The following is a 13,717-nucleotide window of genomic DNA, read 5'->3' on the forward strand; positions in this document are numbered from 1 at the left end:
CCCGCAAAAATTCAACTAATTGCTTCTGAGAGGGGAGGCTGTCATTTGTCTTAAACAGAGAAGGACAGGAGATTTCTGCGGGAGCAGGAGACCTTGCACTTGGACACCCTCCCCTTCTCCCAAGTAACACCACTGAATCCCATGATCTACAAAAAATTGGTTTTCTTCTTGGAATTTTATCTAAATTTTGGTCGCTCTTGGGAGTTTTTCTTCCAATCAGATCCCGTATCTGCTGGAACCGAGCGTGATCTTCCTAATATGCCACAGATTCAGGGTAGTGTGTGGGATTTTCAATAGAAAGTAGCTTCAGAGATGGCTCTTCTTGGCGCCACTATCTCTTGTGTGGACGTCCTTGCTGTGCCCATGCCAGTATGTCTTTTTGTTTATTTCTAAATAAATGGAAAATTAGAAAGTGTGCCTTCTAAATTTGGTTCATGCCATACAAAATAGTATTTAGATTGTTTTCTTGAGAAAAGAGAGTATTCAAATTGGTTAGGTGGAAACATATTATTAAATTTATCCGGATTATTTTTTGTTTCTTTCATGCTTCAATCTTGAAACAAATTGTTCAATGAAGGATTCACATTGTGATCAATCTTGAAACAAATAGTATTAGTCGAGACGTGCGTTGCACGTGCATGCTTACTAGTAACAGAGAAATAGCCTGGAGACCACGTCGGCTGGGTAGCAGAGCACGACTTGCAGCAAGGGATCTTCCCACCGTGACGCTGGGTTAGGGTTTACACTTCACTGGCATATCAACCGAAAATCTTTGGTTGGATGGGGAAGATGAAGTAGAGGTCGACTGCTGTTGGGAGAGACCCGGCATCGCCGTCGGCACAAACTCGCTCAGGCCTTGTTCGGTTAAACCTCTCCTGAAGGGGATTGGAGAGGTTTGGAAGGGATTGAGTGAGATTTTGACTTGTATGAGATTTAATCCACCCCAAACCATTTCAATCCCCTTCAATTTTGTTGCAACCGAACAAGCCTTCAGGCGTCGTCGTCCTGCCCCAGCGGACCTGATTATATGCCACCCTTGCGAGTATGTGTGCTTACTAGGCTACGAGTTTGGGTCTAGGAAGATATATGGGCTGACATCTTGGTGCTGGATATTCTTGTTTTTGGTTTCTAAAAAAAGAATATTCTTATTTTGGACGACCCTAGACGCAGGTCGGCCGGCCTAAAATTTCGTCCGCTCGCCAACTCCCCTCCTTTGCCACCATGCAGCTCCGCCCGCCGTCCGCGAGCATGTTGCCTCCTACAACAACCAGAAGTGGTCGCCACTTTTCCGTCCTCTCTCTCATCAAAACTTTCACTCGTAGCAGCTTCTTTTCACCCCACCCCCAAATTGTAGTTGCGGGAAGCCCCCATCGTCGCTGGTCGCGGCACCGCTCCTTGTCAGTGACAACATCGTGACTTCTCGCCAACCAAGTCCCAGTCGTGACACCATCGCTCGCTGGTTCCAACAATACGCGTGAGTGGTTGCAGCATTGCGCCCCGTCGGTGCCGCCCCGGATGCGAGTCAATGGAGGCAACAGAGTAGCTCGCAAACACCCACTATCTCCAGCAATTTTTTGCGCCAATTGTTTTTATTTTGTTTGCCAGCGATGACTGAAATTTACTTTTATTTTGTTTAGCTATTTATAAAGTCGGGACTAAGAACTAGTTTAAGAATGTTTTGTATTAGTCACAACAAAACTGGGCTTTTCTTATGGCCCAACTGTAGTGTTGTTGGGTCACGTTGTAAGTTGGGCCGTACCGACATTTTCGTTCGCTGCATCGATTGGTTCCTAAGAACGATTCGTTAACGTCTAGTAATCATCATAGTTTTGTGAGAATAAATTACCTCTCGTGTTTTTGGCGGTGCCATGAGATGAGAGAGTTTTCTGTCCTCGCAGATCCGAGTATTCAGATCTGATGAGTTTATGTTGTTGTGTCAAGCATTTTTTGTTTGTCTGATTCTTTGTGGATGTGAAATCTTTCATCGACGTTATGGTAAAGATATAGTGATTCAACAACCTGCACTTTTAGGGGATCATCCCCTGCCAAGTACGTTCATCGATCAAGGCTTCCCAACTCAAGGCGCTTCCAAAAACCATTATTGGTAATGTTAGCGTGGGTGAAAGAGTGACAACATCGTTGCTCCGGTCCAATTACAGCCTCTTTATCAAAGCCTTTGGAGTATTTCTTCAAGCAGAGATTGATACCGCGAAGAATGTGTTTTCAAGAGATCTCATTGTAATTCTTAGTCATATGAGTTAATTTGTATTTTCTTGGATCTTAGGTCAAAATCAGTGTACCTATAATTGTTATGAGTACGAACAAAGTTACATGTATTTCTCAAAAAGAAAAAGAACGATTTGTTCTTTCTATGACCCACTCAGATTGAACATCTGGTGGATATTGAAGTGTATTGTTTATTTCCATCATCTCATATCTCTAATCATAGTGGATGTCCAAGGCACGGCTGATCCAAAGATCACACACGACGGTAACTCCTCCAGTACGACATTGCAAAAGTAAGGCACATGTACATATTTAGACTCAACTATAGTAGACGTGAGAAAAGAAACCCTAGCCGTAGTGGCAGTGCTACATGTTCCTTATGATTGTCAAGCGACATCGTAAAATTTGTCTTAGCTTTACTAATACACTAAAGTTTAATTATAAGTTATCTACATATATTGTAACGCCCACGATGCGGCTATATCTCCCACGTGTCGAGGCACGACTTAGAGGCATAACCGCATTGTGGTTTTGTCGCAAGAAGGGTCATCTTCACACAATCCCATGTAATGAACAAGAATGGGATAACGAGAGTTGGCTTACAATCGGCACTTCACACAATACATAAATTTAAATCATACATCATCCAAAATCCACACATAGACCGACTACGGTCAAATCCAAATGAAAATAAGATAATCCCAAATGCTAGATCCCCGATCGTCCCAACTGGGCTCCACTACTGATCATCAGAAAAAGAAACATAGTAACGATCACGTTCCTCGTCGAACTCCCACTTGAGCTCGGTTGCGTCATCTGCACTGGTATCGTCGGCACCTGCAACTGTTTTGGTAGAATCTGTGAGTCACGAGTACTCAGCAATCTCACACCCGCGAGATCAAGACTATTTAAGCTTATAGGAAAGGATGGTGTAATGAGGTGGAGCTGCAGCAGGTAGTAAGCATATATGGTGGCTAACATACGCAAAAGAGAGCGAGAAGAGAAGCAACGCAACGGTCGCGAAGCTAGAAATGATCAAGAAGTGATCCTGAAACTACTTACGTTCATGCATAACTCAAACCGTGTTCACTTCCCGGACTCCGCCGAGAAGAGACCATCACGGCTACACACACGGTTGATGTATTTTAATTAAGTCAAGTGACAAGTTCTCTACAACCGGACATTAACAAATTCCCATCTGCCTCATAACCGCGGGCACGGCTTTCGAAAGATAATACCCTGCATGGGTGTCCCAACTTAGCCCATTATAAGCTCTCACGGTCAACGAAGGATAAACCTTCTCCCGGGAAGACCCGATCAGTCTCGGAATCCCGATTTACAAGACATTTCGACAATGGTAAAACAAGACCAGCAAAGCCGCCCGATGCGTCGACAAATCCCGATAGGAGCTGCACATATCTCGTTCTCAGGGCACACCGGATAAGTCAAGCTACGAGTAAAACCAGACCTCGAGTTTCCCCGAGGTGGCCCCGCAGGCTGCTCGGTTCAGACCAACACTCGAAGGAGCACTGGCCCGGGGTGGGTTAAATAAAGATGACCCTCGGGCTCACGAAAACCCAAGGGAAAAGGCTTAGGTGGCAAATGGTAAAACCAAGGTTGGGCCTTGCTGGAGGAGTTTTATTCAAGGCGAACTGTCAAGGGGGTCCCATAAATCACCCAACCGCGTAAGGAACGCAAACTCAAGGAACATAACACCGGTATGACGGAAACTAGGGCGGCAAGAGTGGAACAAAACACTAGGCATAAGGCCGAGCCTTCCACCCTTTACCAAATATATAGATGCATTAATTAAATAAGAGATATTGTGATATTCCAAAATATCCATGTTCCAACATGGAACCAACTCCAACTTCACCTGCAACTAGCAACGCTATAAGAAGGCTGAGCAAAAGCGGTAACTTAGCCAAACAACGGTTTGCTAGGAAAGGATGGTTAGAGGCTTGACATGGCAATATGGGAGGCATGATATAGCAAGTGGTAGGTAGCGCAGCATAGCAATAGAACGAATAACTAGCAAAGCAAAGATAGAAGTGATTTCGAGGGTATGGTCATCTTGCCTGCAAGGTTCTCAGAGTTGTCGAAAGCTTGATCCTCGTAAGCGTACTCAACAGGTTCCTCGTTCACGAACTCGTCTCCCGACTCTACCCAAAACAAGAACACAACAACGGAACCACAATCATCACGGAAAATGCACAAGCAACATGATGCAAAACATGTATGATATGCGAGATGTGGTATGCGATGCATATGCGTGCTCCGGAAGAAAAAAGAATGAACAAGGCAGTAACTTGGCAAACCAAGTATGCCACTGGAAAGGTGAGATGATTTCGGTCGAAATCGATATAAAGATCACCAGAAACGGATGCATGGTTTGCAAATGGCAAGCAAAACAAGAATGACACGATTATGCGATTAACAGCATGATAGCACTTAGAATACATCAAGTAACTATGCTACAGCAACCCAACATAGCAACAAAGCATATGGCAGTAATCTACAAGAGATGCTTGACAAAAGATGAACACTGAGCTACGGCTAGATCACAACATAACAGGCTCAAACAAGCATGGCAAAAGTGCAAAAGATATCAGGTTCACAGACTTAGTGAAATTACTGGACATGGCATAAACAGTATCAGGTAACAATGTTCAGAGCAAGAAAAACACATGCTACAGGAACTTAACATCGCAAAACAAGGCATGACATAAATCTACTAAATTCATATAACAAAAGTCCCTTACTGAACATGAGCCAAAAAGGATGAGAAGATATGATGGCACCCATGTAAACATAGCAAGTTTCGTTAACAGGTTTCAGACTTAGCAGAAAACAGAGCATGACAGAAACAGTAATATGAAGGCATCTTGGTGAGCTTGATTCACTCACCACAAAGCAATGCATGACAAAACAAGCATACCTACAGCAAGATGGCATGTTTATGAAGCTAACCATGGCAAGAGAAAGTACATAGCATGTATGGATCAACTACAAAAACCTTCACTACTAGGAAAAGGGCTATAGATGGAATGGCTACTAATGGCGCACCAGACATGTGGTGCGCCATTGCTATATAGCAATGGCGCACCAGACAAACGGTGCGCCATTAGTAACAATTTTTTTTATTTTTCCAAACATACTAATGGCGCACCAGGACGCAGTGCACCATTACTAGTTCTAACTAGTAATGGCGCACTAGCCACATAGTGCGCCACTACTATATTTTTTTTATTTTTTATTTTTTTGCAAAACTACTAATGGCACACCAGGGAACAGTGCACCATTACTAGCGATCCCCCTCCATCTCGATCGCTATCCCACCTCGCCAGATACGGCCCCCCTCGCCGCCGAGCACCCCCCGGACCCTCTACCCCGCTCCACCGGGCGCCGCCGCCGACCCCCCGCACCCTCCCCCGCTCCACCGCCGCCGACGACCCACCGCACCCTTCCCTGCTCCACCGCCGCCGCCGCCGACCCACCGCACCCTCCCCCGCTCCACCGCCGCCGACGACCCACCGCACCCTAGCTCCCCTGCTCCACCGCCGCCGATGACCCACCGCACCCTCCCCGGCCCGCTCCACCGCCGCCGACGACCCCCTGCACCTTCTCCGGCCTGCTCCACCGTCACAAATGAATGATATAGCTAATTCCTCCCTCTCCCTCGCCAGTTCCCCTTCGTCCCTCTCCCCCGCGCCAGTTCCTCTCCGTCCGCTCCCAATCCGCGCCCCCGCCGCCTCCCTCTCCCCATCCTCCCCTCCGACCCGACCCCACTCTCGCCAGAGCAGCGCCGCAGGGCCGACACCAACCTCGCCCTCGCCCGCGCGCGCCGCAACCTCCGCCTCGCATTCAACAGCTACACATTCTACACCGAGGACAAGGACATGAAGAGCGATGGTTATCAGAACTCCGGGATAACGATGGAATCCTACACCAGTAACGACAAGGACAGAGCACCCCCCGCGACCCCCGACGACCCACCGCACCCTCCCCCGCTCCACCGCCGCCGAGCACCCCCCGCACCCTCTCCCCCGCACCCTGTTTTTATAAAAATTATTACTGTTTTTATAAAAAAATATTACTGTTATGATTTAAACAAGTTTCAACATATTTAAACACAAATAAATATCAAACAACATTTTAAATGCATTTTTTATAAAAATTATTACTGTTTTTATAAAAAAATATTACTGTTATGATTTAAACAAGTTTGAACATATTTAAACACAAATAAATATCAAACAGCATTTTAAATGCATAAAAACAAAAATTTGGGAGCCTGGGAATCGAACCCAGGACCTCCTAGTGTGTGTGCTGCGTGCTGACCAGTCGGGCTAGTGGGCGTGTTCTGATGGAGATAGGGTTAGGTGGAAATATAACCTGAGCAGTCGGGCTAGTAATTAAAACAAAATTCTAATGGCGCACCAGGGGGCGGTGCGCCATTAGAATCGACGTACTTATGGCGCACTAGGGGGAGGTGCGCCATTGCTAACCCACTCCACTTGTTCCCCTCGCACTATGCGTGGCCTCTCCCTCCCTCCCTCGCCAGATCCACTCGACCCAACCGTACGCCGCCGCCCCCTTGCTCCGCCCCCTCCGTCCGTCGCGCCTGCACGCCGTCGGCGACGCCGCCGCCGCTGTGGTCTTGCGCTGCCTCGACGCCGCCGCCCCGACCCCCGCGGGACTCCACCCCCGCCACCCCCGCGCCCCCCGAACGGGATCGGCCGAGCGCGCGCCGCCCGCTCCTTTCCTATCCTCCTCCCTCCGACGAGCGAGGGCCTCCTCCAGCCCCTGCAGCAGCCGGCTAGCGCGGCCCCGACGCGCCCATCCCGCCTGCCCCTGCCGTCCTCCGCCACCGGCCCCTGCTCTCCTTCGACCGCGGCGAGCGAGGACCCGGAAGAGCTCGGATCCCGACCGCGACCCCTTCGCCGACCCCGACCCCGACCCCTCCGGCGACCAGGTACCTCTCCTCCTTCCTCCCTCTCTCCACCATTCCCCATTCCCTCCCACCTGTCCAGCGCCGACTCCATCACCATGGACTGACTCCCTCGTAGTCGAGATCCGCCCCGTCGACGTCTAGCAGCCCAGCTCGACCTCCAGCCACTCCAGCTCCCTGGTGCACCAAAAAGGTGGCAGCTCGTAGCCTCGTACATTGCTTTCAGTATGGGTGTAGAATCTCTAGCAGATAGTTCACTAGTATAACAACAATGATCATTGTTTAGTATTTGGCACTTCTGTTTAGGTTAAAACAATGTTATTTTTTTGTTCTTTTGCAAAGATTAGAGTGCAGCAGCCCTGTAGATTGTGATTAATTACTATATGATTCAGTTCTAAATATTTTGTTTTATGATCCCAGTGCAAAGGAATTCATATTTTAGTTTACATCTGTCTATGTAGTGTGTTGTGAAGGCCAAGTTTGAGAAGTGGTGGTGTCGCAGAGCAATCCTCTCCCTTGACAGGTACAATGTCCACTCTTCCACATGTCTTAGTTTTTTAATGCAATTGCTTCATTGCCATATTACATCATTAACTGTTATATATTCCAAATCGTGCAAAACTTCAATAGGGCAAACCTTATGTGATGATACAGGTTGTTAGTTGCTACTAGAAAGTGTTGAGAGATATTAAAGCGGTGTAAAAATTGCTGTCGGGTTTAGCAACTGATATCTTCTTCATCTCCTTTTGCACTGCTTACATGTAAGGTATTGTAGTTTAGGTGCTTCTTTCACCAGCTGCAAAACAATGCAGCTGGTGCTTGATGCATGTGTTAATGCTAGTAAGCTCCTGTTATGGGTCTCAAGCATGAATGTACCCCAAGATTTCTATTGGAACTGGACATGTGTTAATACAATTAGGTGCTTCTTTCACCAGCTGCAAAACAATGCAATTTCATACGTTTTCACCAGCTGCAAAACATCATAAAAATACCATTAGGTACTTCCATAAACACAAAAATAGAAACAATGCAAGACATGGCTTGTCTCTGATCCTCTGTTTTCTTTTTTCATTGGTTGCATTTTGATCCTAAATGTCAATCAATAAGTCTATTATTAGGAATCAGCAAAGTTGATTATCTATTCTACATAATTTCTAATCTGATGTTTGCATTTCCTAACTGTAGCATTTTTTTCTCAGACCAAGGCAAATGAAATCGACTAAAGAAAGAAATAGCATTTACCAATTACCACTAACCATGGCACTAATGTTTCACCTTAGATCATATGTTTGTTCTCTGATACACATGTGGGAAACCTTCTAAACAACAACCTATTAATGGTAGTTGTTCTTTGTATTATGGAATACATCGCATGTTTTATAAATTGGGTCAGATGTATAATTAGTCGATGTATAATCCTGGTACTAATTGGTCTCTTCTGCTGCTTACCAGAGATGGGGGGAAGCAGCCACCGCCGCTCTGCCTCACCGGAGTACGAGTTGGATGCTTTCGAGTTCTTCAGTATCATACTTGGGACTTCAGTATCAGCCACGAGGCAGGTATATAAAACGAGAGATCTCCCCTTCACCCATCTCATTATGATAACTCTATTGTTTGCTACATCACTCCTTGTCCCAAATTGCAGAGGCTGCCTGACACTTTTATGAACATGCTGGGTGAAGATCCGCCACATAATGTGAAGCTCCGACAGGCCGGCAGCGGGGTTCGCAGGCTGTGGGACGTGGAGTTGGTGATCGAGGAGGGCCACATGTACCTGTGCCGTGGCTGGGAGAAGTTCTACAGTGCCTACGACCTACGGACCAGGTACTTTCTTCTCTTCAGGTACGACGATGACGCCACAATGCTCATCGTGAAGGTTTTCAACACGACTATGTGTCGCATGCGCTACACTGACGACGAAGATGCCAGTGCGTTCTGCCTCTTCTTATTCCTCTACATTTGGCTTTGTCTCACATCGATTGTTAACGGCCATTGTTGCATTTGGACAGGCAATGGGAGCAGCAGCAGCGACACTGGCTACAGCCAAAGCAGCAACGATTATGGTTGTAGCAAAAGCAACAGCGATTCTGGCTTTAGAGAAAGCAGCAGCGATTCTGGCAGCAGCAAAGACAGCAAGAAGGATGATCCGGACTGGAGTGGGGGAGAAGAGGAGCAGAGTGGGCCGCTGCAGGATGACGATGGGCATCAGGCTGAGGATGACCTAGCGCTGGTGGTGGCTGACCAAGGGCAAGAGATGGTGGTGGCTGACCATGGGCAAGAGATGGTGGTGGCTGACCATGGGCAAGAGATGGTGGTGGCTGAGGATGACCTAGCGATGGTCGTGCCCGTCCTGCCTGAAGGTGGCCTCGCGATGGTGGTGGTGCCTGACAATGACCACGCACCGGTGGTGGCGCCGGCGATCCCACAGCTGGGCGACATGACCACGCCAATTGTGGTAGAAGACTACATCCCACAGCTGCCTCCACCGCCTCGCCGCTCTTGGCGCATCAGGCTGAGGAAGGAGAAGGAGAAGAACAATGAGAACTGAACTATGTGAAACTTTTGTAATATGGTGTTGGATGGATAACGATGTTGGATGAACAATGTGAAACTTTTGTAATATGTAACGATGGAACTATGTGTTGGCTATGTATGTATATATGATGAAACTTGTGCGTTGGATATGATTGTTATATGGATGCTTGTTGTATATATATGTGTTGGATATCTCATATGTGAAATAGTGACCTGAGATTAAGAAAAAAACGATTTTTTTTTAAAAAAATGCTACTAATGGCGCACTTCCATCTGGTGCGCCATTAGTATACCAGTTACTAATGGCGCACCTGTGGGATACTAATGGCGCACCCGTGGTGCGCCATTAGTATACCAGATACTAATGGCGCACCTGTGGTGCGCCATTACTAAAATATTCTAGTGGCGTGGTGCTAGTGGCGCACCAGTAGTGCGCCATTAGTAGGCAAAACTGGTGCGCCACTAGTAAGCCTTTTTCTAGTAGTGCTTGGCAAAATTGAATATCATGTTAACATTCTGCCAGAAATATTTTATAGCAAAAGTATAGCAAGATTAAGACATGATATGACACTCCATAATTTCAAACAGGGGCATGAATAGATAGAGCACAACTATATCTACAAAACATTCTTACTGAACATACTCAAAATAAGCATGAATCTCACTGTAGACACATGGACACATGGCAACAAAATAACAGCAGTAACAGACTTGGTGAAAATCCTAAGTCCCTGAAAACAGAAACATCACGAAGCCTAGTTTGCATGCTTATGCTAGTCACCACATAGATCACAAAAATACATGGCATACACCTCTGTAAAGATGGCGTGGCATAGATCAAAACACCTGTAGAGCTCATGCCCATAAGATGCACACATCAATTGCAACAAAAATAACAAATCACCAAGTTCTGATAGGTAACAGCAGTAAACATCATATAGCATTCTTGCACCAGAGATTTGGGCATCAAGATGGACTCAAATGAACATGGCATAATGGAACAAAATGAAGAGCATCTTGTAATAAACATTTCGATATATTACACACAAGAAACGGAGCAGTATGCAAGGAGTTATGCCATGAAGAACAGAGCCACAGATTGTAAAAATCTCAGGACTTAGAGAAATCGAGGGGAGGGGAGAAAGTCAACCGTGGATCTGGATCGGGCTCGAGGACGCCGGGGTCGGGGCGCATGGCGGCCGGAGCGGAGAGGAAGGGCGTCGGAGAGGGAGGAGGTCGCCGGGTCCGTCGGGGGAGGCGGGCACGGGCGGCGGAGCTCGCCGGGGCGCGGGATGGCGGGAGCTCCGGTGGAGGCGATGTGCGGCGGCGGGGCGCGCCGGGCAGGTCGCCGGACCTCGCGGTGGCCGGCGGAGGCGGGCGGCCGGATGGCCTGCGGAGGGCGGCGGCGCGGGGCTCGGGCGCCCGCGGGGCGGCGGCAGCGGCGGCCCGGGCCGCGGGGGCCGAGCGGGCCGGCGGCGCGGGGATCGGCGGCGCGCCACGTGGCGCCACGGGACTGGTGCGGGCGCGGCGGCGGGTTCGTCCGGCGCGGAGTGGACGCGTCCGGCGACACGGAGGAGCGGGGTTAGGGTTTGGACTGCGAGAAGAATTTCGGGGGGATCACCTATTTGTAGGTAGAGGGAGCTAGGAGACTCCAAATGGAGTGCAGTTTTCGCCCACACGATCGTGATCGAACGACCGAGAGCATGGAGGGGACTTAGGTGGGTTTTGGGCTGTTTGGAGGGGGGTTTTACTGCAACACACAAACGGACTTTGCGGTTACCCGGTTAACCGTTGGAGCATCAAACGACCTCCAAATGGAACGAAACTTGACAGGTGGTCTACCGGTGGTATACCAAGGCCACTTGGCAAACCTCGGTCCATTCCGAGAACGTTTAACACCCGCTCACGAAAAGAGCAAGAGGGGTGCGCCGGTTCATGTGGGAGTGTCGGATTGCAAAACGGACAACGGGGAAAATGCTCGGATGCATGAGATGAACACGTATGCAAATGAGAAGCACATGATGACATGATATGAGATGCATGACATGAACAAAAAGCAAAACGAAAACGAAACCCAACCACGGAGGGAATATCATAGCACATAGCCGAAAATGGCAAGAGTTGGAGTTACAAATATGGAAAGTTACATCCGGGGTGTTACATATATGCATCCACATGTAGCTTCAACATCGTTGGTTCCAACTCCTAGAGCCGCCACTGCTGCCATCACAAGATCAATCTCCTCGCCCGAGTGAATTGCAAGAAACCACCACATTTGGGGCTTCTCTTGCAGAAAAATACCTGGTCCCTAATCTTTTGCAAAAGCCACCGCACATTCAGTAATAGTTTTGCAGAGTGCACCGAACCTGTCATTTGGCGCGGTTGAGGGCGTTTCCGACAGGTGGGGCCCAATTTGGGTGACGTGGCCTAACGGACGCGCGGACAGCGCCGTTTGGTCCAGACCGACGCGGTCTGGTCGCGCCGGACAGACTGACCGCCCGCACTTGACCAGACCAGACCTCTCCCTCCAGCTCCAAATCCATGGCGACGACGAAACCTGGCGGCGTGGACGGCGGCGGTGGAGTTGCTGCCGGTGGGGATGCTCCGGGCGGCGGTGCTGGAGATCCAACGGAGTACTGCGGGAGCTCCTATCCCTCGAGCGCGCTGCCTCTTCCCCAACCGCCCTCGCCGCCGAAGTCGTTGGAATACGCGGCGGCTACTGCATTCACCCAGGCGGTGAAGGCCAATCCCACGGGCAGCCACCATTTTGCCTCGTCCTTCGGCGGTGTGGAGTAAGTCATCCTCCTCCTTCTTTGTCATTTCCCCGATTGGTATTCTAGGGTTAGGGTTCTAGGGTTAGGGTTCTATGGTTAGTGTTCTATGGTTAGTGTTCTTGGGTACGTGTAGTACGGTTAAGGTTCTAGCATTAGGGTTAGTGTTATATGACATCCTCTCTGTCAACTGATTGTTGGTGTCACAGAAATTAATTTTAACATGAGTACTTTGACACAAATCCTCTGTGTCTGTTGTTTGATCAAATACTCTCTTTCACCAACTTTAGTATTGTAAATTGAATCAGAAATTTCTGTTGCCACCAATTTTAACTCTGTTAACTGAATTTTGTGAACACTGTTAACTGAATTTATTGAACACTGTACACTGTTAACTGATTTTTTTAACACTGTTAACTGGATTTTAACACTGTTAACTGAATTTCTGTTGCCACCAATGAGACCTCTTAACAATAATTTTAACATTGTTAAATGAATTACTTAACAACAAAATTAAATGCATTTTATCTGAATTTGTAGCTTGGATGATGAAGAATGGGAAGTGAGGTTCCATTTCCTAGACAGAGATAACTTGGAAAGAACAATCTGTTTATCAGACATAACCTTCTGGAATCTCATTGCCCTAATAGAGGTAGAAGGCTATAGTTCAAGGGATTTTATGTATTATGTTAGAGATCCAGGAGCTGGGGTGTCAGGAATGGAAGAATTAACTGATGATGACAAGGTGGAACAAATGTTGGATCACATAGCTAGTAAAGGAAAGAATGTTGTTAACATTATAGTTATGAGAAGTGATGCACCTAGACCAATTGATTTGAACATTGGCCATGCTTATGAAGAGCAGGTTCCTTTGTCAGAAATAGGTGTACCAGTTGTCTATGAGGTAGACAATTCAGGAGTTTTTTCCCCAGTCCAGTGAAACCCCAACCACAGCCAGTCCAAGTAATGAACACACAGGAGATCTCTTGTTTGTTGAAGCGAAAGGGCCCATGTGAACCTGAGTTTGCTTTGGACAATGGTAATGAGAGGCATGAGTATTTCATGGAGACAGACCAAGAGCAAGAGCACATTGAGCAGATGATGGAGCAGAAAAGAAATGAAGAAATTCAGAGGTACAAGAGTCATAAGATACAAAGAGAGAAGTACAAGGCAGCAAAAAGAAAACTCCCACAGCTGCTTGCTGAGGAGTTCACTGATAGTGAAAGTGAGGATG

The 13,717-nt window shown here is 47.7% G+C and overlaps 1 protein-coding gene across 1 annotated transcript; it reads left to right on the forward strand.

Moving 5' to 3' along the window:
- Positions 1-8,620: 8,620 nt before the first annotated feature.
- LOC141025405 (uncharacterized) lies at positions 8,621-9,835 on the forward strand. The gene is made up of 2 exons (XM_073500681.1): positions 8,621-9,105; positions 9,187-9,835. The coding sequence occupies exons 1-2, from the start codon at positions 8,841-8,843 to the stop codon at positions 9,723-9,725; spliced, it is 804 nt and encodes a 267-aa protein (XP_073356782.1). The 5' UTR covers positions 8,621-8,840; the 3' UTR covers positions 9,726-9,835.
- The last annotated feature ends 3,882 nt before the right edge of the window (positions 9,836-13,717 follow it).

This window comes from Aegilops tauschii, chromosome 6 (genome assembly GCF_002575655.3).
Source record: "Aegilops tauschii subsp. strangulata cultivar AL8/78 chromosome 6, Aet v6.0, whole genome shotgun sequence".
Taxonomy (NCBI): domain Eukaryota; kingdom Viridiplantae; phylum Streptophyta; class Magnoliopsida; order Poales; family Poaceae; genus Aegilops; species Aegilops tauschii.

Excerpts from the sequence above, each read along its gene's own strand:
- LOC141025405 (XM_073500681.1), top strand. The coding sequence starts at position 8,841 with ATGAACATGCTGGGTGAAGATCCGCCACATAATGTGAAGCTCCGACAG. Across the intron at positions 9,106-9,186 it reads CACTGACGACGAAGATGCCA|GCAATGGGAGCAGCAGCAGC; the intron begins GTGCGTTCTGCC and ends GCATTTGGACAG.